The 21651-nt window shown below is 38.7% G+C and overlaps 2 protein-coding genes across 5 annotated transcripts in view; one reads left to right on the top strand and one right to left on the bottom strand.

Annotated features, from left to right (window-relative positions):
- The window catches only part of LOC309500223 (uncharacterized protein), a 98487-nt gene extending 85351 nt beyond the window's left edge, over window positions 1-13136 (top strand). The window contains exons 2-3 of one of the 3 annotated variants that reach the window (XR_014206503.1): window positions 2214-2473; window positions 2618-2632. Coding sequence is in view for 2 of the 3 variants with exons in the window: in XM_082171792.1 (XP_082027918.1) it covers window positions 2416-2473; window positions 9427-10802 (1434 nt within the window). In the remaining variant the exon portion in view is untranslated. Of the gene's footprint in view, window positions 1-2213; window positions 2474-2617; window positions 2633-9426 lie in introns of those variants that run through there. The other 2 variants (XM_082171792.1, XM_082171791.1) reach the window with 2 other exon arrangements.
- Window positions 1-21651, bottom strand: part of LOC309502936 (uncharacterized protein) — a 217345-nt gene that overhangs the window by 101284 nt on the left and 94410 nt on the right. The window lies entirely within an intron of this gene.

The following is a 21651-nucleotide window of genomic DNA, read 5'->3' as shown; positions in this document are numbered from 1 at the left end:
GTTAAATTTACTAAACTTAAAAAAAATAAAAACAAAGTTAATATCATAAAAATACACATGTAGGTTTGAAATTCTCTAGCACATTGAGTGCTACCAACAACAACAAATATTCAACAACACATATTTTAGCTAAATATATTTATAATTTAGTGCTAATGTATATTTTAGTCAGAATAATTGCGCTCCTATTCTATTGCGCTCCGTCTGTTCACGGAAGTTTAGCTTGCAGAAGCTCGTCCGCTCATGACAGAAAACTGGAAATATTGACTTTCTAACATTTACAGATGGAGAATATGTCCGTGAAATGTAAGTTATGCACTGAGTAAATTATTGGATGTCACTTCAGCTTATGGCTAAATATTATTAGAGGTATATTTGTTTCCAGCAATCGCTGCACAAGTGAAGTTTACGTATGATGACGAAAGCACGTTAGTGCGAGCCCTCCCGGAACCCATAGAGAATGCATTTCAGTGCCTGCAGTTAAAAAAAAAAAAAAAAAATTCTTTGAATGTAAGTCATAGACAGTAAAAGAAATGGACACAGCGACCCCCATTGGATTCAACGGAGACAAAGTGAAGCCAATTAGAAACTCTTACGTCCTGGGGGTCGAGCGTACTGCGCAGACTCAAACTGAGCTTGATGACGTAAATGTGACGTGAGCAACCCCGTCTGTCTTCTAGTAGCTGTGCCGAGAGAAATCTGAATCATTCCCTTCCGAATCTTGCAGAGATGGAGAGTGTGAGTAGGAGCTGTCCATGAGCTAGGAGCAGGAGCAACTTTTAGTAGGGTTGCCTCCACGTCCTCCCGATTGCGCGCGAGCTTCTCCTCCTGTCCATACGGTAATTCTCTACTGTGCGACAGAGAGTCGCGTGGCTATGACGCAATCGTTAGCCTATTTAAAAAAAAAATTGCTTCTACGGGGCCATAACGTAAGATACAAGGTAATTTTTCACTCTTTGTTATATTGCAGCCATTTGCTAAAATCATTTAAGTTAATTTTTTTTCCCTAATTATTGTACACACAGCACCCCATATTGACAGAAAAACACAGAATTGTTGACATTTTTGCACATTTATTAAAAAAGAAAAACTGAATTATCACATGGTCCTAAGTATTCAGACCCTGAAGAGGGCAGCAGTTAGACGTTTCTGCACCATATATTGTAGAATTAAATGCACTTTATCCCCAAATGTCAAAAAAATTACTTGAATCAATGAACAGCATTAATAAAGCCCCAAGCTTACAGATCATTAACAAAAAAAAAAAAAAAGTTGTTTTAGGGTTTAGTTATACCCTTTAAACATGAGATATAATTCGTCTTGTGTATATCCAACGGGCGATCTTTGGTCTCGTAAATCTATAATTTGTTCCCTGGCCAATCGTTGTGGATGAGGGCTAAGTGAAATTTCCTGACTTTATATTTAGGCTATTTAACTTTACCGTTGTAGCGTTAAACTAGAGCGTTGACTTTGTATGTTTGATTGAATTGATTGCTTTATTTCTTATTTTATAGCTTCTTGTAATGCTGTGAATCAGATGCAAAGGAATCATCACTATGCAGATTACACCTCTAATGGCCAACAGTACCCTTTACCGGATCAGGGTTTACCACTCAGTGGAAGCGAGCCATTAGAGTTGTAATCTGCATAATGATGATTCCTTCGCATCTGATTCACAGCATTAGCATACTGTGATGATGAAGGCCATTGTCCCACATTTAATTGTTGTACTAGGGCAGTAAATAGTTCTACCCATTTCACAACAATAGTTCCTGTTTTCACCTCATTTATTATGCTGATGTCTTCAGATCTCCTGTAAATTGACACTTTAAGCTCATCTCACTGGTCTAAGACTAAGGGTATTTGCTGGTTACAAATATATACTTTTTTTCTGACCATTATTAATATTTATTTTTGAATTTACAATATATAATTTGTCTTTTCTGTATTTCTAGATATCTGCCTATATTTTAATTAGGGAATTAGTGGGAATCTTTAGGCACCTCAGGAATCCGATCCGATTCTCAGAGTCACGATCCGTTTACTTTTTTCTTATTTATTAATTAATTAATTAATTAGTTAATCCGAGTATAGATTTTTCCCCCACCCTTAATACTTTACAGTATACAGAAAACAGGCATAAATGCTTAGATTTTTACAAAAACAAATAGTACAAAAACAAACTCAGTAACTGATAACTTTGATTTTTGCAGATCAGCTCCTCCCACAACAATCACATCATCAGTGAAGCTCCTCCCACAACAATCACATCATCAGTGAAGCTCCTCCCACTGTAATTCTCCAATAAATGCTGTAAATTCCCATCAGCTACAAGTCAAGTGAAGACGAGCATCAGAGCATCAGGAAGAGCTGAAATCTGCAAAGACTGAGTTTATTAAAGAGGACAGTGAGAACATGAGTGATCCAGAACCCTGCAGAATGAAACGCACTGAAGATCCTGAAGAACAAAGAGGTTGGTGTTTATTCATTCATGTTGGTGTTCATTCATTCATTCATGTTGGTGTTCATTCATTCATTCATGTTGGTGTTCACTCATTCATTCATGTTGGTGTTTATTCATTCATTCATGTTGGTGTTCACTCATTCATTCAGAGAGGTTGGTGTTAATTCATTAATTCATGATGCTGAAGAACATTTGTGTTAGACTCAAGCACTTCATCACATTTAGACAAACAGGTAAACTATGAATGGTACAAAATGTTCTTGTTTATTTTCAACAAATGGTCAGTAAAGGTCATAAATATTATTTTAGCACTTTTTTTGTTATATTTATATATGGTTCAACAATTCTTTGCAACAATGTTGCCAATAATTTAGACATTTTTCAATATAGTTATTATTATAAATAAACAGTTTATAATATACAGTTAAAGGTGCAATGTGTGATATTTCTGAGGATCTATTGACAGAAATGCAATATAAGATCCATAACTATGTTTTCAGTGGTGTATAAAGACCTCACTTAATGAACCGTTATGTTTTTATTACCTTAGAATGAGTCATTTATATCTACATAACCGCGGCCACCCCCTTCTATGAAGGTCGACATACTGTGACGTCATGTTTCTACCGTAGCCGACAGCGAACAGACAGCGCTACAGAGTTGAATGAGACAGCAGAATACTCAGGTTGTCCCTGACGCGGCAAACGTGGAGAAAAACATGCTGTCTGAACGACGCCTCGGACATCGTAACGTTAGCTATTTCCCCTTACCTAAGTTAGCTGCTTTGATGCTCTTATCTTATACTAACTAGCATGGAAACAAGCTATGGTAAAGTCAGTGAATAAAAGACTAACACAATGATAAACAAGTAAAAATAACAATCGCAATAACATGTGGTTTTACTGAATAATTAAGTAAATATAATTTAATATAATATAGAGAAACCTCATTGCTTGACTTGCTACTCTCTGCTGACTCAGACGACGACATCTTCCGATCCTACGTCGGCCACCGTAGCTTCTCATTCGAGTTTGCAATTTGAAGGAAAGGCTGCGAGTTATTGACCGGTTGCAATTCGCAAATCTCACCACTAGATGCCGCTAAAAATCACACACTGCACCTTTAACGCCAATAAACAATTAACGCCAAATATAATAACCTTAGTATCTGATCCACACTGTAAAGTTTGTGTAAAAACTGAGACAATGGATTGAGATTATTTTCTTGTCCTCCCATCATGCTGTAGAAAGAGCCCAGATGATGTCACTTCCTGGGTGTCACAATTTTAAGAAATGCTCTGTTTTTGAAAGGATGAAAATCATGTCAGAAGTAACAGGGATGAGAGAAACATGTAGGACACAGATAATATACTAATACAAATTTTTTTTTTTTTTACCTGTTAAGCTGCAGCCCCACTTTTGAAAAATCCCCAGAAATGACATACCCAAACTGAAACACATACAGTTCATGAACCCTTTGCACTAAAAGCACAAGTATGATCTCATTTGAAAGCTGACACCTGGTAGTTTATTGTAAATGTAGAATTAATTATTGTCATAATGATTTTTTTTTTTAAATAGCTTCAAAGTTTTGTAAAGTTATTAGAAATTTATTTTTATGAAACATCTTCATGAAAATAAAATTGAAGTTGGCACTGTAGCAATCTAGAAATGCACTGCAGCTAAAGCCACATGTCTGACCATGTTATATTTAAAATCTGAAAATGATAAGTCTAAAACTCTGTATTTAGTTAAATGTTTTTCAAGATCATGTCAAATTACTTTATTTTGATTAGACTCTAAAAATGCTACTGATGTTTAGTCATCATCTAAGTCATCTATTCAGTCTATTGTCTCTATTGTTTTGTGGTGCAAACGAGCCCCATTCAGTCTCAGTCTCCCCAGTACACATTCACACACCTCTCCAGCCTGGTTATGGATCTAAATATGCATATCTTTTGTCTGCATTATAGTTACTAACGACTGGCTATTCACAGGCTATTCATAGGGTTTCAGTCCCTAATTTATTTTATCAAAGTTCTCACTTACATTTGAAACTGTATCAAATGCACTAAAACAGTTCAGTAAGCATAAGTTACCTATTTAGAAAAAAAATCATAAAAGAATAACTTAGGTGGCAGGTGCACCTGAGCTAGCTAGCATGTTAGCTTAGCACACCATCAATACACAACCATTTATGAGATTAAAACCATGTTTGTGCTCCAAACTTACTTTATAACGCAAGTCGAGTGTTTTAAATAATCTTCTGTGATCTAATTTGGCTTCAGATAAAAAAAAAAATCAGACAGAAAATATATTATTTATAGTATTATGAACGCTGATAGTCTATATCGATTGGTATTACATTATAAATATAATCTATTATTATAAAAATACCTGGCATTGCTTGAAGAACACAGGCAAATCAAGTATCATTGCAATCATGTTTATTGTATTGAAAACGTCTGTATCTGCATATTACAGCGATCTCTGTGTTAGCTTTGTGTGTAGCTGCTATCAGTGACGTCCTGAATGTCACATGATTATGGCTCTTCTTCATGTTCCATATATGGAGTATTATTGTGCATATAGCGCCCTCAGGCTATTGGTATGAATTGAAAACACAGCACATCTCAGTAAGAAGCGCTCATAATGATTACATCGACGCATTTGGGTATAAATTGAATAAATATTAGGGATGCACCGAAATGAAAATTCTTGGCCGAAACCGAAAACCGAAAAAGAGGAAACTAAGGCCGAAAACCGAAACACCGAAATAAATTATGCCAATTATTAGTACCATTGCATTTATGGCTATGACTGTGTACTAACTTTACTATAATCAAGGCATTGCATAAATTAATATTAAAGTTTCAAAGAATAAATCAATAAAAATTTTATGCAAATATTTATTTAGCACATTGCAAAGTATAAAATTAAATGTTTAACTTGACCCCACTCATGTGTACATTAAATAATAATGTAAAAGCCTACTGGCCTGCAGAAAGGTTTAAAAATGAAATGTTCTCTCATAAAAACAAAGTGCATTTAGGTCAATACTGCCATAGCCCATAATAATATCTGCAGCTATATGCTCATGGACGTGAGTTGCAAAAACCATAAACAGCTAAGGTAAACACACACACCTCTGATAAATGACGGCTGCTCTGCACACACACGCAAGGTCTCTCGCTCCCTCTCTCTGCCGCGCGCGCGCTACGTATGCGCGCTCATGCTCGCTCGCGATTCCGGGAGATTTAAACTAATTTGCGGGCATCAGGGAGCCGCTATCAATACGCGGGAGACTCCCGGAACTTCCGGAAGACTTGGGACGTCTGTGTTTTAAAAATCGCTGTCCGTGGGTCACTCTCAGATATATTGAAATACGTCCACACCGCAGATATGTTGCTTCAGACAAGCACGTGCAGGTCGCGGTATCTGCTGTTTGCGTCATCACAACATTTCGGCCGTATTGTTTCGGTGATAAAAGTCTTTCGGCCGAAAACCGAAAATACACTTTTGGGCCATTTTCGGCCGAAAATTTTCGGTGGCCGAATATTCGGTGCATCCCTAATAAATATTATTCCTGTCTATAGAAATATGATGTGAATCTATGAGAATATATCAATATTTCTCCAAGTCTGCACATTTTTGAGCTAAAAGCCCTGAGGGACGTTGTTTTGTATAGCACTGTCATGACGACAGCACAGAGTTTTTTTTTTCTGAATGGACCAGCTCATCATCATATTAAAGGGATCAACGCATTTTTTCATTTCATAACTCCTGACACAAATTAAGACATAACTGTCACTATAAGTTTCTCAGAATACAATAGTTGTCAAATACTGAAACTTGAGTCTTATATCTTTTTAATGATGTATAGTTTGTCAAGATATAACATTAAATCTGATAGTAACTTTGAACTAAATAAATAAAAAAAACGCTTCAGTGCGCCGACGCACTGGTGAAGCTTAACAGGTTAAATTAGAACAAGTTAAAGGTCAGACTTTCAGCATGTGAAGTTTCAATTGAAACTGTTCACAGATAGCAAAATTCTGTTGGCCCAGATCCGGCCCACATCTGGCACATATGGAAAGATGATCTGGCCCACATGCGGTGTGGAATGAAGGCCCTTGGGTGGACCGTTCCTGTTTGCCAGATCTCATCTGTGCCACAAGCAGGCCATACGTACTGCCGGCAAATCCGGGAACTTAACTGTCAATTTCGTCACCGCCCTTTTTTAGGGGAAAATAAACTAGACTTCCCATAGACTTCAATACAAAATAGTGGCACAAAAAAACGTCTCTACACAGCCAGCAGGCGTGAATAACTTAAGGAATCACTAAGATTAAACATGTCAAGTAATTATATGTCCACCCTGCTGCCATAGAGCGTGAAAGATACATCCACAATATTCATTTGGTCAATTTAAAAACATGTCCCATTCTCTCAGCGTCAAATTGGTGTAACAACCGTTATCCAGTGGCCAGAGGTGTCTTAGCCGGACATTTACTCCTTGTTTACGTAGCAAGTGAATGATGTTACTTCATTCTTGAAAGTAAACATCTTTAAATGTATATATTATGTATTTATATTTAGAGTACTGAGTGCACTTTTCTGTCCAGCCTAGCCTGACTTCGCTTTCGATAGCATCATCCGTTCATGATATTTCCATAACAGCAAGATTTGGATGATGATGATGATGGCAGGTAGCCTGGGCTAGTTGATAACGGACATACACTAAGACTGCCAGCAGTTATCTATCTAAAATAAGATGATGATCATGATAAGGTCGTAAAATATTGGAGTTGTGGGAAGCTTACATAACATGTAGGTTTAAGGTTGCTAGTGTCCTGCTTTCTAATCAAGCTTGAGATGTCATTATTATTGAGATAATATTGTTCAATAATGTTTAGCCTGTCTGTGCTGTGAGTAGAGATCATACTTTATTTTAATTCCAACCACACAGCAACTCTTTGGCATGTTGTAAGGTTAGTCCACTTCAAAACTTGATACTGTCCACTCGATCCGATACTGTATCGGATTCTTTTCTCAAAGAAAAGCTTAAAGGGATACTCCACTTTTTTTGGAAATAGGCTCATTTTCCATCTCCCCTCGAGTTAAACAAATTTGTTTTTACCATTTTTGAATCCATTCAGCCGATCTCCGGTTCTGGTGGTCCAACTTTTAGCATAGCTTAGCATTGATCATTGAATCGTATTAGACATGGGAGCAGCAGGCGCAATGATATTACGCAGTGCCTGAAAATAGTCCCCAGCTAGGTAACTTCCAACGTGACCGGCACTAATGGCTAGGCCTGTCGCGATAGTCAATAAATCAATTAATCGCACAATAAAAAAAAAAAGAGCTCGATACATTTTTCGGCCGCGATAATTCCCATTTGCATACTTGTTTGTTATCCTTGTCTCTCTCTCTCTCTCTCTCTCTCTCTCTACCAAAGAGACTGGATGACAACTCTCGGTTCCTTAAGCCTTGTTTATAGTTTCGCCTGGCTCCGCACGAGCGCGAGTCTCCGCAGACAGCGCGCGCACCTCTCCAAACGGTCGAGGCGTTTTTACTTGACGCGCTCGCCATTGTACTATTCTTTGAAACGGGCGACTCAAGTAATTGTCATCTAAGTCTAAACCATCAGGAATCAGTGAGAAGAAGAAAGATAAACACGTGGCTGTTTATTTTAGGATACCACCACCAATACAAAATTAATCGTGTAAAACCCAGTAAACCCTGAGATTATTACTTGTGACATTATAACAAAATACATGTAGGCCAGCCTAGATGGGAACATGTATGTATACAACTAAATTAACAATCTCTTAAATATTTTCTAATTTCACTAAACATTTAATTAACTTTCGTGTACATTTGTATTAAACATGGACCTTTATGTTCATTAAAAAGGCTTTTTATGCTATTGTATGCTCATTTTTTAAATGTAAGCAACTAATTTAGACGTGCAAACTGGGTGCTGGTGTGATGAGTTCATGCTCGGCCAGATTCGGCTCGAAGTCGTTCATCTTCGGATGTGGAGCCGCGCGCATCTGCCGTGCACACCGGCAGGCGAAATGGGCCCTTGCGCACCCAACGCGCACGACCGCCCACACCGCGATGACGTCATTCTTAGAACGACAATGTTATCGTTTATCGCAATAATTTCTTGGACAATTTATCGTCCAGCAAAATTTGTTATCGTGACAGGCCTACTAATGGTGCTTTTCCACTGCATGGTACGGTACGGTTCGGTTCGGTACGGCACACTTTGGCGCTTTTCCACTGCATGGTACGGTACGGCACGGCTCGCTTCGGCTCGCTTTAAATGGAACCACCTCTGTTGAGGTTCCAAGCGTATCGTGTTTTCGACGTGCTGTTTCAGAACAGTTGAACTGTTCTGCAACAGTTTTACAGAAGTTCAAGGCACAGGCAGAGTTTCACAAGGCGGGCTGCACACAATCAGATAGGTTAGTTCAAGCCAAGGTTCAGTATATCAGAGTAACAGGGGTTTTTCCAGAGAAGGCTCAGACATGTAACACGGGAATGATATAATACTTCGCAAATGACACTGAGTTAACAAGCTAGATATAGGTTTGAGCTCAGAGTTCATTACAGACAGGTGGAAGGTAATAAGAGCGCCAATGATGCATACTAGGAGGCTAGTATGCATCATTAGTATTCAGGGGAAGGCGCTCAAGACTGAGTACGGGGGATCTCACTAGTCGCCGTAACAGATAGGATGTGTGCCTATAATGTAAAAAAATATATTAAAAAATAGGAATATCAATGTACCTCATTCATGAAAAGTTTCAGGGACTTATAATTAATTTATAAAAAGGCAAAAATACAAAACGTAGAAAGTGATTACACTTTTATGGCCTTTCACTTCATATTTCTCTTTTTGAATTTTTTGATTTGCTGAAAATGGAATCAAACTTTTTTCTTTCATTTCAGACCTGATGGAAGTGAAGGAGGAGTGTGAAGAACTGAGAGAAGTGAAAGAGGAGTGTGAAGAACTGAGTGAAGTGAAGGAGGAGAGTGAAGAACTGAGTGAAGTGAAGGAGGAGAGAGAAGAACTGAGTGAAGTGGAGGAGGAGTGTGAAGAACTGAGTGAAGTGAAGGAGGAGAGAGAAGAACTGAGTGAAGTGAAGGAGGAGAGAGAAGAACTGAGTGAAGTGAAGGAGGAGAGAGAAGAACTGAGTGAAGTGAAGGAGGAACATCATGTCAAAACTGGAGAAAAACTTTTGAGTCGCTCAAAGACTAATAGCACATATTTAAAGAAAAGAAGAGCAGAGAAATCTACAACCTGCACTCAGTGTGGGAAAAGTTTCACACGCAAAAATAATCTTAAGCGTCACATGAAGATCCATACTGGACAGAAGCCGTTCACATGTGATCAATGTGGAAAGAGTTTCACATCTAAACATTATCATAAGCTTCACATGAGAGTTCATACAGGAGAAAAGCTGTTCACATGTGATCAATGCGGGAAGAGTTTCACGCAATCATCATCTCTTATTATTCACACAAGGATCCACACTGGAGAGAAGCCGTTCACATGTGATCAATGTGGGAGGAGTTTCAAGCAATCATCATCCCTTAAAGGACACATGAAGATCCACACTGGACAGAAGCCGTTCACATGTGATCAGTGTGGAAAGAGTTTCACATGCAAACATAATCTTGAGCTTCACATGAGAGTTCATACTGGAGAAAAGCCATTCACATGTGATCAATGCGGGAATAGTTTCACGCAATTATCATCTCTTAATATTCACATGAGGATCCACACCGGAGAGAAGCCGTTCACATGTGATCAATGTGGAAAAACATTTCCTTGGGAATCACACCTGAAGAGACACCTGAGATTTCATACAAAGGAGAAGCCAAATGTATGTTCTGTATGTGGAAAGAGTTTTTCACATCTGAAATCTTTACATGTACATCAGAAAATACACACTGATGTGAGAGAGTACATGTGCTTTGAGTGTGGGAAGACTTTTACTACAGCGAACTGTTTAAAAATGCACCAGAGGATTCACACTGGAGAAAAACCTTACAAGTGTTCACACTGTGACAAGAGATTCAATCAGTCATCACATCTGAAAACACACGAGAGGATCCACACTGGAGAAAAACCTTACAAGTGTTCACACTGTGACAAGAGATTCAGTCTGTCATCAACTGTGAAAGCACATGAGACGATCCACACTGGAGAGAAGCCGCACACGTGTGATCAATGCGGGAATAGTTTCTCTATTAAAAGTCGCCTGAAGATACACATGAAGATCCATGCAGTGGAAAAACCGCGTTTGCAGTATTTAGTTTGATCAAACTCTTCAGCTGTGTTCTTGTAACTCTTCATCTCTCTCTGCTGTGATCATGAAATACTCGTTGCTGCACTGTAAACAGAATACTGTGAAATTTACAGTAGCTTGCTGGCAGCAATTAGCAAGTAAGTTGCTGTAGTTAATTTCACTTCACAGTATGATTACTGTAAATTTAATTGCAGTAACTTGTAAAAATGTTTACAGTATTTTTACAGTATGTAACGACTGCAAGTATGAACCAAACACAGACTAATCTTCTTCCAGAAGATTAATTCAAACTCTCCGCTTCTCGCGAATGAAGGGGGAAGATTTGTTCAGAACGTCTCATGATCATCACCAATCTTGCCATCGGGTCCGGCATCACCGGTCTGACTATTTAGAAGAGCCCCCCAGCACGAACTGGTCAATGCTAGCTTTGTTGCCGAACACTGACTGGTTAAGAGAAAGACAGAGACCAAGGTCCCACACAGAGTCCTCACATTCCAGGCTCAAATCACCCATCCCGGAGCCGGTAAGGCTACAATGAGAACTTTTATGGCCAAGCGAACGGAAGAACATTGTCAATGAGAGGGTTTTTTAAAAAATTATTGGTTCAGAGATGGCACAACTCAGTGCTTTGTCAAGATACCAGCATATGTTGCTGGACCCCACAACATTCCTGACCCCTCCCCCGTTAGGACCTTTGAAATCTCCAAACCAGAGTTCTCTTCTCTTTAAACCAGAAAACTGAGATTTTTCCTATAACAATACATAAAATCATCCAGAACAGTTTTCGATGGACTTATTATAAAACATCATGCAACTACATAATCCTGTGTTGTTTCTACCACTTACATCCATGTTTTAATAAGATTATATCCCATGTAAGTCCTTTAATGATTGTAACTGTTAGATGTTTAAATGAAAGTGTGTTGTGTTTCATATCAGTATGATCGTATGCTCGTGATTCAAAGGATGGCTTGATTGAAATCTGTGTAAAATGTTTCGTATTCTTATAATAGTAATGATGTCTAAACTGTGGCCTCTGTACTCTCTGTACTCTCTCTCTAGCGTGGAGAGTAAGGAGATCCCAGATAACGCATGATTTACGATGAGACAAATAAAGCCAGTGTCTAATTGGTCCGATCTCTTCAGGAGGTGGGACAAACTTTTGAGTTTAAAATCTTAGACCCGAAACAGTGCTCGCTCTCTGTTCTCGCTCTCTCAGATCAGTAACCATGTAGACGCGAAGAGACAATGAACCCAAATTAAGATCAGAAGAACGGGTTCAACAGCTTTATTCAAGCCATCTTACTACTCTCGTCTCAATTTTCTTTCTTTTCTGAATTTTCCTTTCTTTTCCGATTGAAAGTCTCGGTTTTAAGTTAAGTTTTGCTGCAAAGTTTCGGTCCACGATTCACGGCTGCAACGCATGCTTTCAACTTCAAAGACGTTTCAACAATCCGCCATCCACACCACATGAGTGGCCGCCACAGACTAGCCAAGCACGAGGAGACCAGCCCACGAACGAACTCGGGGAAACCCCTTTGACGCTGACCAAAGGAATTCCCAAAAGGAACGCAAACGAGCAAGTAACCTCCAGACTTTTAAGCTGAACTGGTGTATTGATATAAATTTAATAACCTGTCTAAGAAACGATAGAAGGGTTAATTAATGATTGATGGTTCGTTCCAGGTTATGTCTTATAAGTGCATAGAATCTTGAGATTTCATCATCTCATTCTTAAACTCATTCTTTCCAAACTCTTTCTTTCATACTTTATTTATTTCTGTAACTTGTATGAATGTGTGTGTATGCGTGTGCGTGTGTTTGTGTTAGGTACTTTCATGTGTGTTAGCATATAATCAATAAAGTTTTGTTTGTATTTGAAAAGAGAAATATTATTTGTGTTATGTGCTTACGAATTTATTGTCTTGAACTTCAATCTAAGTTACCTATGCTTGATTATTTCTTAATTTATTGTTAGCTGGGGATTATTCTTTCTTGGCCGGGAAGATATTATATTTCCTAGAGTTAATAATTGTTTATGCTTTCTGTTCATTGGATGAACTGATAAAATGATCATACTATTGATTCTGCTACAGTAAATTTCTGGAAATAATTAAATAATTAATTATTGATCATAATCCGTTATGAATAATAATTAATTATATTTATACAGGCGTATAAACGCTACAAGTAATAATCACAGCACTGTTTCATCACCACAAATATTTTATTTATAATTTGCTGTAATTTTGTGTACTGTAAAATGAAGACACTGTTTTTGACATTTATTGACAACTTTTCACTCTAAATTTCTAAATGCATAGAATAAAAACAGTATAGCATAATTTTTTATTTATTTTTAATAGGTAAACATTTTTTCTGTGAATATTTTGTTTTGTATACAACACCACTTTTCTGAACATACAAATCAATCATGTTCAAGCTGTATTAAAATGTTCGGTTAAAATTAGAAATGTATAAAAGACTAAAATTATTTTTAAAAAGCAGGATATCAAACTAGAATTGGGTTCCCGAGCGTTGTTTTTCTCCCGAACTGTATTTTTCTTCTAAAACTGGACCTGAACTAGTCAACTTCCTAGGCTGGAGTCTTCTAACCTGCAGTAAAAGAAATTACATATTAAAGCTGCTGTCCGTAACTTTTTTGGGTTAAAAATTATAAAAAATAAGTGTTTGAGCAAGTACATAACCAGCCAGTGTTCAAAACTCTGCTTGCGTTAGCTCGATTCAAAACGGTAAGCTTGTAATAATGATTTTAATTCCAGTGGTACTGGTGGATTTCCGCGGGAAATTCGAGCATGTCTTTGCGTCATTGCGTCACAGCTGTAAACACATAAAGAAGGAGTTTCAGCTAGTAGGATATATTGCGTGAGAGTAGGGATGGGCATCGTTAAGAAATGATCGATATCGATTATGTACCTAGTGTGTTTTTATTCCAATGATTCTGAGAGTCTGTGCCTGGTGTTGGTGTATCAGCTTGAGCTGAAAAGGATGAATGTTAGTTGATATGCATCATAATACTATCCAGAATTAGGAGAAGAAGAGGTGAGGCATAGCAAACCTAGCATCTTAAACTTTATTTTACCAAACTAAAGAGAGAAATCCAACATGAGAACACACACAGTAAAATCCCCAGATTTCATTTAACTCTGTACATATGGTCCCACTCTAAAGTGTTGAAGTTAAGCTGGGTGCACACTGTGCGATTTTGGCCGCCTGGGACAAATTTTGCAAATCCTAAAAGATTCCTCTGATCCTAGGCTAAAATCTGAAGTCTTTGATTGTTAGTTTTACACGTTCACAGACAGCCGATTAATGACTGTTGCGATAAAATTTTACCTCAGATGAAATTCTGTCAGTGTCAGAAGATTTGACTCTCAGTCCTGTAGTGACTTTTGCTACGACAACCATCAAATTGTCTTTGTTTTTTCAAGAAAAGCCATGACCAACAGAGATTTCTTTGGAGCCACCATTTCAATCCTGCGTGTAATGCAGATCACTGTGAACGTATGTGTCATTGATTGATGATATAAAACGCCAGACGAGTTTTCTTGCATGCGTCCATTTTTAACGCGTCTTGACTTGATTTGACAATAATGACAACTTAAATCTTTCAGTATGACATGACTTACAGCGAGGATCAGGTTTGTACAGTCTGGCAAGCAACAATCGTAAAGGATTATTATAAATCAGAGTATGAACCCCATCTTTATTCTGAATCAGAGTTAAAGTTAATGAGATGATAAAGTGATTAATTAAGTGATGATTGAGCATTAGTGATGAACACCTGCTGTTAACAAGCAGAATCACTGAAGGAAAGAGAAACACAAGAACGACAACTGACTTCAGCCACAGCTTTAGATTAAATCAACTGAAGATAAAAGAAGACATTAAGGCCCTGTCCACACGAACACAGGTATTTTCAAAACTACAGCTTTTTCAATGCCGTTCGTCTACACAGAAATGCAGTATCCGGTCTCTGAAACCAAACCCTTATGAAAACTCCTGCCAGGGTGAAGATTTTCAGAAACTCCGGTTGCAGTGCTTGTTGTGTAGACGGTGAATCCGCAGATTCTGGCTTGTGACGTCAGAACCGGTAATAACCTTTTTTCCAGGCTTCTGATTGGCCAACAGGGCGTTAGGGTTTGGGTTATATCGCCACCTGTTGGTTTGGCATGCTCTTGACAGCGCTTATTAGGGTGTTTTTGCACTTTCATGTGGTTGGAATTTTTTTTTAAACGGAGGAGGAAAAACAGTGTATAAAAATACTGCGTACGTGTGGACTAGGCCTCAATCCCGTACTTTTATATCACCACACAACTCTATAGAATCCCGTAACAACTTAAACTTTGACCCAATAGTTGAGCAAATAACAAACAAAATTTAACATGTGGCTAATGAGGGATCTTTCTTTAAATGGCAGAGTTTTACTGTCCAAAGCTGAAGGAATATCACGAGCTGTTTATGTGTCTCTGGCTTTGGGAATGCCTACTACAGTTTTTAAAAAACTAGATAAAATTCTTTTCAATTTCATCTGGAGAAATAAGTGTCATTATCTTAAAAAAGAGGTATTATGTCACACAAGACAAAAGGGAGGCCTGGAGGTTCTTTGTTTTGAAACAGTAAATAACACATTTAAAATTAAATGGCTAATTAAATTAATTCAAGAAGAAGATAATATCTGGAATGCTTTCCCTAAATTCATTTTTAATTCAATTGGAGGACTCAACTTCGTGTTGAAATGTGACTATAACCCTGATAAATTACCTGTAAAATTAGCTAATTTCCACAAGCAAGCTCTGCTGTCATGGAAACTGGTGTACAAACATCATTTCTCACCTACAAATTATTACATTTGGAATAACAGGAGTATTCAGTATAAAAACAGATCTTTGTACAACAAAAACTGGGTTAGTAATGGTGTTGTTTTGGTTTCACAACTTATGAATTCGGATGGTAAGTTGTTATTGTTTGAAGAATTTATTTCAAAATTTGATATTGCAGTTACACCAGAAGAATATGACATTGTTTTTGCTGCTATCCCAAGGAATGTTTTGCAGCTAATTATTGGATCCATCACACTTTTTGTGACAGCTCCTGTTAACAGTATTTTTCTGGGAAGTGTAGATGTTTCAAAAAACAAATGTTCAAGTAATTACATCAGAAATCTTTTGGTAAAGGTTACGGTTCCTCCTGCTAAAAATTTGTGGACATCTCTTTATAAGGATATTGATTGGAAAAAAATGTGGTTGATGAGTAATAAATTCCTTAAAGGCCCTTTCACTAGCGTTGCCACCCGTCCGGTTTTCCAGGGATTGTTCTCTTTTTTGAGCGACAGTCCCGGAAAATGTATATTCTTTCCCGGGACACGAATTGTCCCGTTTTTTGGTGAAAATTTACTTCTAAAGTAGAATTTCCTGGTTTTAAATTAAACCGTTTCCTTACTGTTACTGTGTTTTCTTCATGGTTGTGTACATCCAATCCTGTGTCCGTAAACGGGTAAAAACGGGTAAACAAACAGTGGATTGGCCAATGCCAGGCGTTTACTTTTATTTGATTGGAAGCTCAACTTATCGCCTATCGCCTAGCAACCTGCCTGTGCTGTCGGTCGGTCGCGCGCGCGCATCCATCCACGCACATCCAGGATAAAACAGTGTGAGTTCGCTAGCTAGCTTTTTTAAAACTTTATATTAACTCAGTTTTGTGAAATGGGGGGAGAGACGGACGAGGAGGATAACATAACAAAATCGGATGAGCCACCAGTGTCAAAGAAAAAACGATTTACAACCTACAACTCAGACTGGGCGAAAAGAGAAAACTTTTCTGAATGGGTAAGGCCCACCCAAGGAGACCCGTTCTCCGCTACCTGTGTTTTGTGTCCTGACAAAATTTCAGTTAAATATGAAGGAAAAACGGCGCTGGAAAATCATGCAAAAACAAAGAAGCACCAGAGTTTTGCATTAAGCAAACGCAAAAATCTAGCCATTGCAACGTTTATGACCAAGAAAGGTTCACCAGAGGAAGACAGGATAGCAGTAGCGGAGCTTAGCAGTGTATACCACGGAGTGCTTCACGGCCACAGCTACTTATCTACAGATTGTGGTAATAAAGTAAGTGCGAAAATCTTCCATGACTCAAGTATTGCCACAAAAATGTCATGTGGAAGAACAAAAAGCGAAGCTTTAGTTCAAAACGTCCTAGCACCTTACAGCCAGGAGCGTTTAGCTACAGAACTGAAAAATATCCCATATTTTTCTGTCTGCTCTGATGCATCAAACTCGGGGAGCGCTAAACTATATCCATACACAGTCCAATATTTCCACAAAGACGAGGGTGTTAAATATGGGCTATTGGAATTTTACGAAGACCCCCATGAAACCAGCAGAGCAATCTATGAACAAATTTTGGATATCACAGAAACAAATGGCTTGTGTGCCAGCCAGATCAGTGCATATGGTGCTGATAATGCTTCTGTAAATTTTGGCAAGCATAATTCTGTTTATCAAAAACTGAAAGAAGTCAGTCCACACATCGTAAAGGGCAACTGCAAATGCCACTTGATCCACAACACCCTGAAAAACGCGAACAGAATTCTCAGTGCTGCAGGTTATGATGTTGAATCCATTGTCCTAAAAATCTACAGTGAATTCTCATGCTCAGCCAAAAAAGTAGAATCTCTGAAAGAGTTTTGCGAGTTTACTTCAGTACAGTAAAAAGAGATACTGAGGCATGTACCAACCCGTTGGTTATCTCTTTTGCCTGCAATTCAGCGGATCCTGGAGTGTTGGCCTGCCCTCACTTCTTATTTTTTGTCACTGGGAAAGAAGGATTGTCCTGACATTATCTGGAAGGTTGTATGCAGAAGTGGTGCTGATGCTGCCAACAGCAATGATGAGGATGATGTGACAGTGTCTGGATGTTTCCTGTTGCTCATGCACAATGTAATGCAGGAATTTGACAGCGCAATTCGGAAGTTGGAAAATGAGAGTGCTACTCTACTGGATGTTCACGGAGTAATTAGCCGATTGCGCAGCCAACTAATCTCGCGCCGTGCAGACAGATTTTATGGTAGTAAAACAAAGCAGGCATCCCGAAAACTAAGTGCAAGAGACCAAACGGAGTTTGCAACACTGGTCGACAGCTTCTTTGAAAAGGCTGTTCAATACCTGGAGGCTAACTTTGATTTTGATGATCCAGTTATGTCTAACGCTAGCTGTCTGCGACTGAGTGGTCCAATGGAATGGGATGCTCTCGAGCGACTGGTCGACAAATTAGCTTTGAGCATTGACGAAGACAAACTGTATCAGGACTACACTGTACTAAACAATGTATTTGAAAGCATCCCAGAAGAGCTGGCACCAGACAAGAAATGGGCTTTTTTTTTCAAGAAGGAGAAAGCAGCAACTGAATTGCTCAAAGTGGTATCATTTGTTTTTTCTGTCCCTGTCAGCAACACCTATGCTGAGCGTGTATTTAGCCACATGGAGGATGTCTGGTCAGACAAAAGGAACAGGATGTCAGTGGGGTTGGTCAAAGCCGAACTTCAAGTTAGATTAAACTTTAAATTATCATGCTTGGAGTTTAAAGCATTCATTGAGGGACAGCCGGGACTTCTGAAGGCAGCAAAAAGGGATGAGAAATACACATGGAAAAAGAGGTGAGAAATGTCAGTCTTAGGTTAATGTCAGTCCAAATTTACTAAGTTAACAAAAACAAAACAAAGTTGTTTATAATCTATTATAATACATGTAATCATGTTTTAATTGCTAAAGAGTATAGCCTATCTTTCTACAAATGATTCGATTTTATAATAGATTATAATTATAGAGTATATATGTTTACACAATGTTTATACAAAAGTGTATTTAATGTATGTATTTAATGTAGAAAGGAGTCCAGAGTGAGTGCATCTACGATAGGGAGTGCTTTTATGTCAGGGAGTGCCTCTACGTCAGGGAGAGCATCTACGTCAGGGAGTGCATCTATGTCAGGGAGAGCATCTACGTCAGGGAGAGCATCTACGTCAGGGAGTGCATCTATGTCAGGGAGAGCATCTACGTCAGGGAGAGCATCTACGTCAGGGAGTGCATCTACGTCAGGGAGTGCTTCTATGTCAGGGAGTGCCTCTACGTCAGGGAGAGCATCTACGTCAGGGAGTGCATCTATGTCAGGGAGAGCATCTACGTCAGGGAGAGCATCTACGTCAGGGAGTGCATCTACGTCAGGGAGTGCATCTACGTCAGGGAGTGCTTCTATGTCAGGGAGTGCCTCTACGTCAGGGAGAGCATCTACGTCAGGGAGTGCTTCTATGTCAGGGAGTGCCTCTACGTCAGGGAGAGCATCTACGTCAGGGAGTGCTTCTATGTCAGGGAGTGCCTCTACGTCAGGGAGAGCATCTACGTCAGGGAGTGCATCTATGTCAGGGAGAGCATCTACGTCAGGGAGTGCATCTACGTCAGGGAGAGCATCTACGTCAGGGAGTGCATCTACGTCAGGAAGAGCATCTACGTCAGGGAGAGCATCTACGTCAGGACAAATAGGGGTGGTGGTGGCGCAGTGGATAAGACACATGCCTTTGGTGTGAGAGACCCGGGTTCGAATCTACTGTGAGACACCAATGTGTCCCTGAGCAAGACACTTAACCCCTAGTTGCTCCAGAGGCGTGCAACCTCTGACATATATAGCAATTGTAAGTCGCTTCGGATATAAGCGTCAGCTAAATGAATAAATGTAAATGTAAATGTAAATATAGGTAAGAGAGGCAATAGGGAGTCCTACAACTGTTAACATAGTATATTTGCAAATATGGGTTGATCCCCCCCCCCCCCCCCAAAAAACCAAAAAACAAAAACAAATTTCATCTGAGTGTCCTGGTTTTTCACAAATCAAAGGTGGCAACCTTACCTTTCACACTTGACGCACGAATAATTCGCGCGATGGGTTTATTTTTCGATCAGCTGTGTGTGTAATGAGTGCTTCCACACCGAACGCGAATGCGGTGCGGGGGAAAAACGACGTTTATTTTTTCCGCTTCGATGTCGATTTTATTTTATTTTTATTTTGCAGCGACAGAATAGGCTTCAGCCAATCATATACTACTATACAAGGACAACGATTTGAAAGACAATGTGTGGCTCAGCATTGCCAACCAACTCGGTTATCACGACTGTGAGTATGTTGTGTGATAGTTTTAGTCGTTGTATTGTCCTGTGCTGTGTAGGCTAGCAGGCTAAACTACATTTGGGATAGAAAGCTAACACTATTATTGTCAAAGATAGAGACAGGGACCGTGTTTACTTTGAACACGTAACAAAATGTAGTGAGACTATTTAGGGCTGCTTTTAGTATAAATTCTTTGTGTGATATCTACAGTTTTTAGTGTAGTGACATTACAAAACGCACTGTGTTTAGTTGAAGACGCAAAAAAAAAAAAGTGCACATTAGCATACTCACCTTCAGACTCTCTGTTCTGTAAGATTGGGTGCACCCAAAACCTTCTTTTCTGTCTTTTAAATAAAATGAAAAGCTCGTCTTCACTGGATGCTATGACTATGACTGGATGATGATGATGATGATGATGAAGTGTCCATGTTTTCTCAGCTGTCGGCGCGATTCGCGCGAAAGTTTTGGAATGTTGAAGCTCTCTGAACGTCACAGACGTCGCAAATTCGCGTCGCGGCTGATGTTAAGCATTGCCAACCTAATGGTTTTGATGCGAACTATATTCGCACACGAATTATTCGCTTTTTCGTTTCGCTTTTTCGTTACGCATCCGGTGTGAAAGGGCCTTTAACAATAAAATAAAATAAATGAAGTATCTTTCAAAATTATACACAGAATATATCCGGCAAAAAAGACGTTAGAAAGATTTAAGATTGATATTGAGTATTCATGTAATTTCTGTGGCTCAAATGAAGAAACTATTGAACATTTGTTTTATCATTGTGTGTTTACTAAAATGTTCTGGATGAATGTACAAAATTTTATTGAAAGGAAAACAGGACAGTCATTATATTTGCAGGAGAAGGACGTTCTTCTTTACTTTGAGGACATTAATTTGGAAAAGGACTTGATTTTCTTTGTACAACTTGTTTTATTTTTAGGAAAATTTCACATTCATAAAAGAAAATGGACTGACAGCAAGCCATTATTTAACCTATTTCTACAAGAGCTGTCTCATTACAGCACCACCATCAAAGATCTTAAACAGTCAAAGGCTTTAAAAACAAATTCTATTCTAGAAAAATTCCTATGCAACTAATGTGTTTTTTGTATACTCTTTGTAGCCTTATTTATTTTAATGTTTGTACCCCTGGCAAACAGTTTTGTTCTGTACATATTTGTTAATAAAAAAATAAATAAAAAAAGCTCCAACATAGTAGGTGGCGGTAATGCACCATAATGCTAGTGCCACCCGCCATAAAACGTAACAAAGAAGAAGAATGCGTTCGCTACTTTCCCTTTGGAAATAGTTGGCAACAGCTGAGTCCCAATTCGCCTACTTATACTACGACCTAAAAGTATGTACTTTTTTTGTGATGAAAAAGTACATACTTTTGAGTGTGTAGCAAAAGAGTATGCACGTTCTGGGACATACTTCGATGACGTCATGCAACGTAAACGAGAACGTGGTTGCCTAGTTACTCATACCGCGACTGTTAACAAAACATTTGACATTTCATTCATTCTTATATATCCAATATAATTTTATTTACTATTCCCATCTTTTTTTCCACAATACATTTACAATGTGTTTTACCAAATGTAGGAGTGAAGCAGGGCGTCGTCGTAGATCAACCAAACGCAGGTCGTTTGTGAGGCGGCTGGTTCTGACGTTCATGTG

The sequence above is a fragment of the Leuciscus leuciscus genome, assembly GCF_965113295.1.
Source record: "Leuciscus leuciscus genome assembly, chromosome: 1".
In the NCBI taxonomy this organism is placed as follows: Eukaryota; Metazoa; Chordata; class Actinopteri; order Cypriniformes; family Leuciscidae; genus Leuciscus; species Leuciscus leuciscus.
The sequence above is the reverse complement of the archived record's forward strand: the minus strand, read 5'-3'. Positions and strand labels throughout refer to the sequence as shown.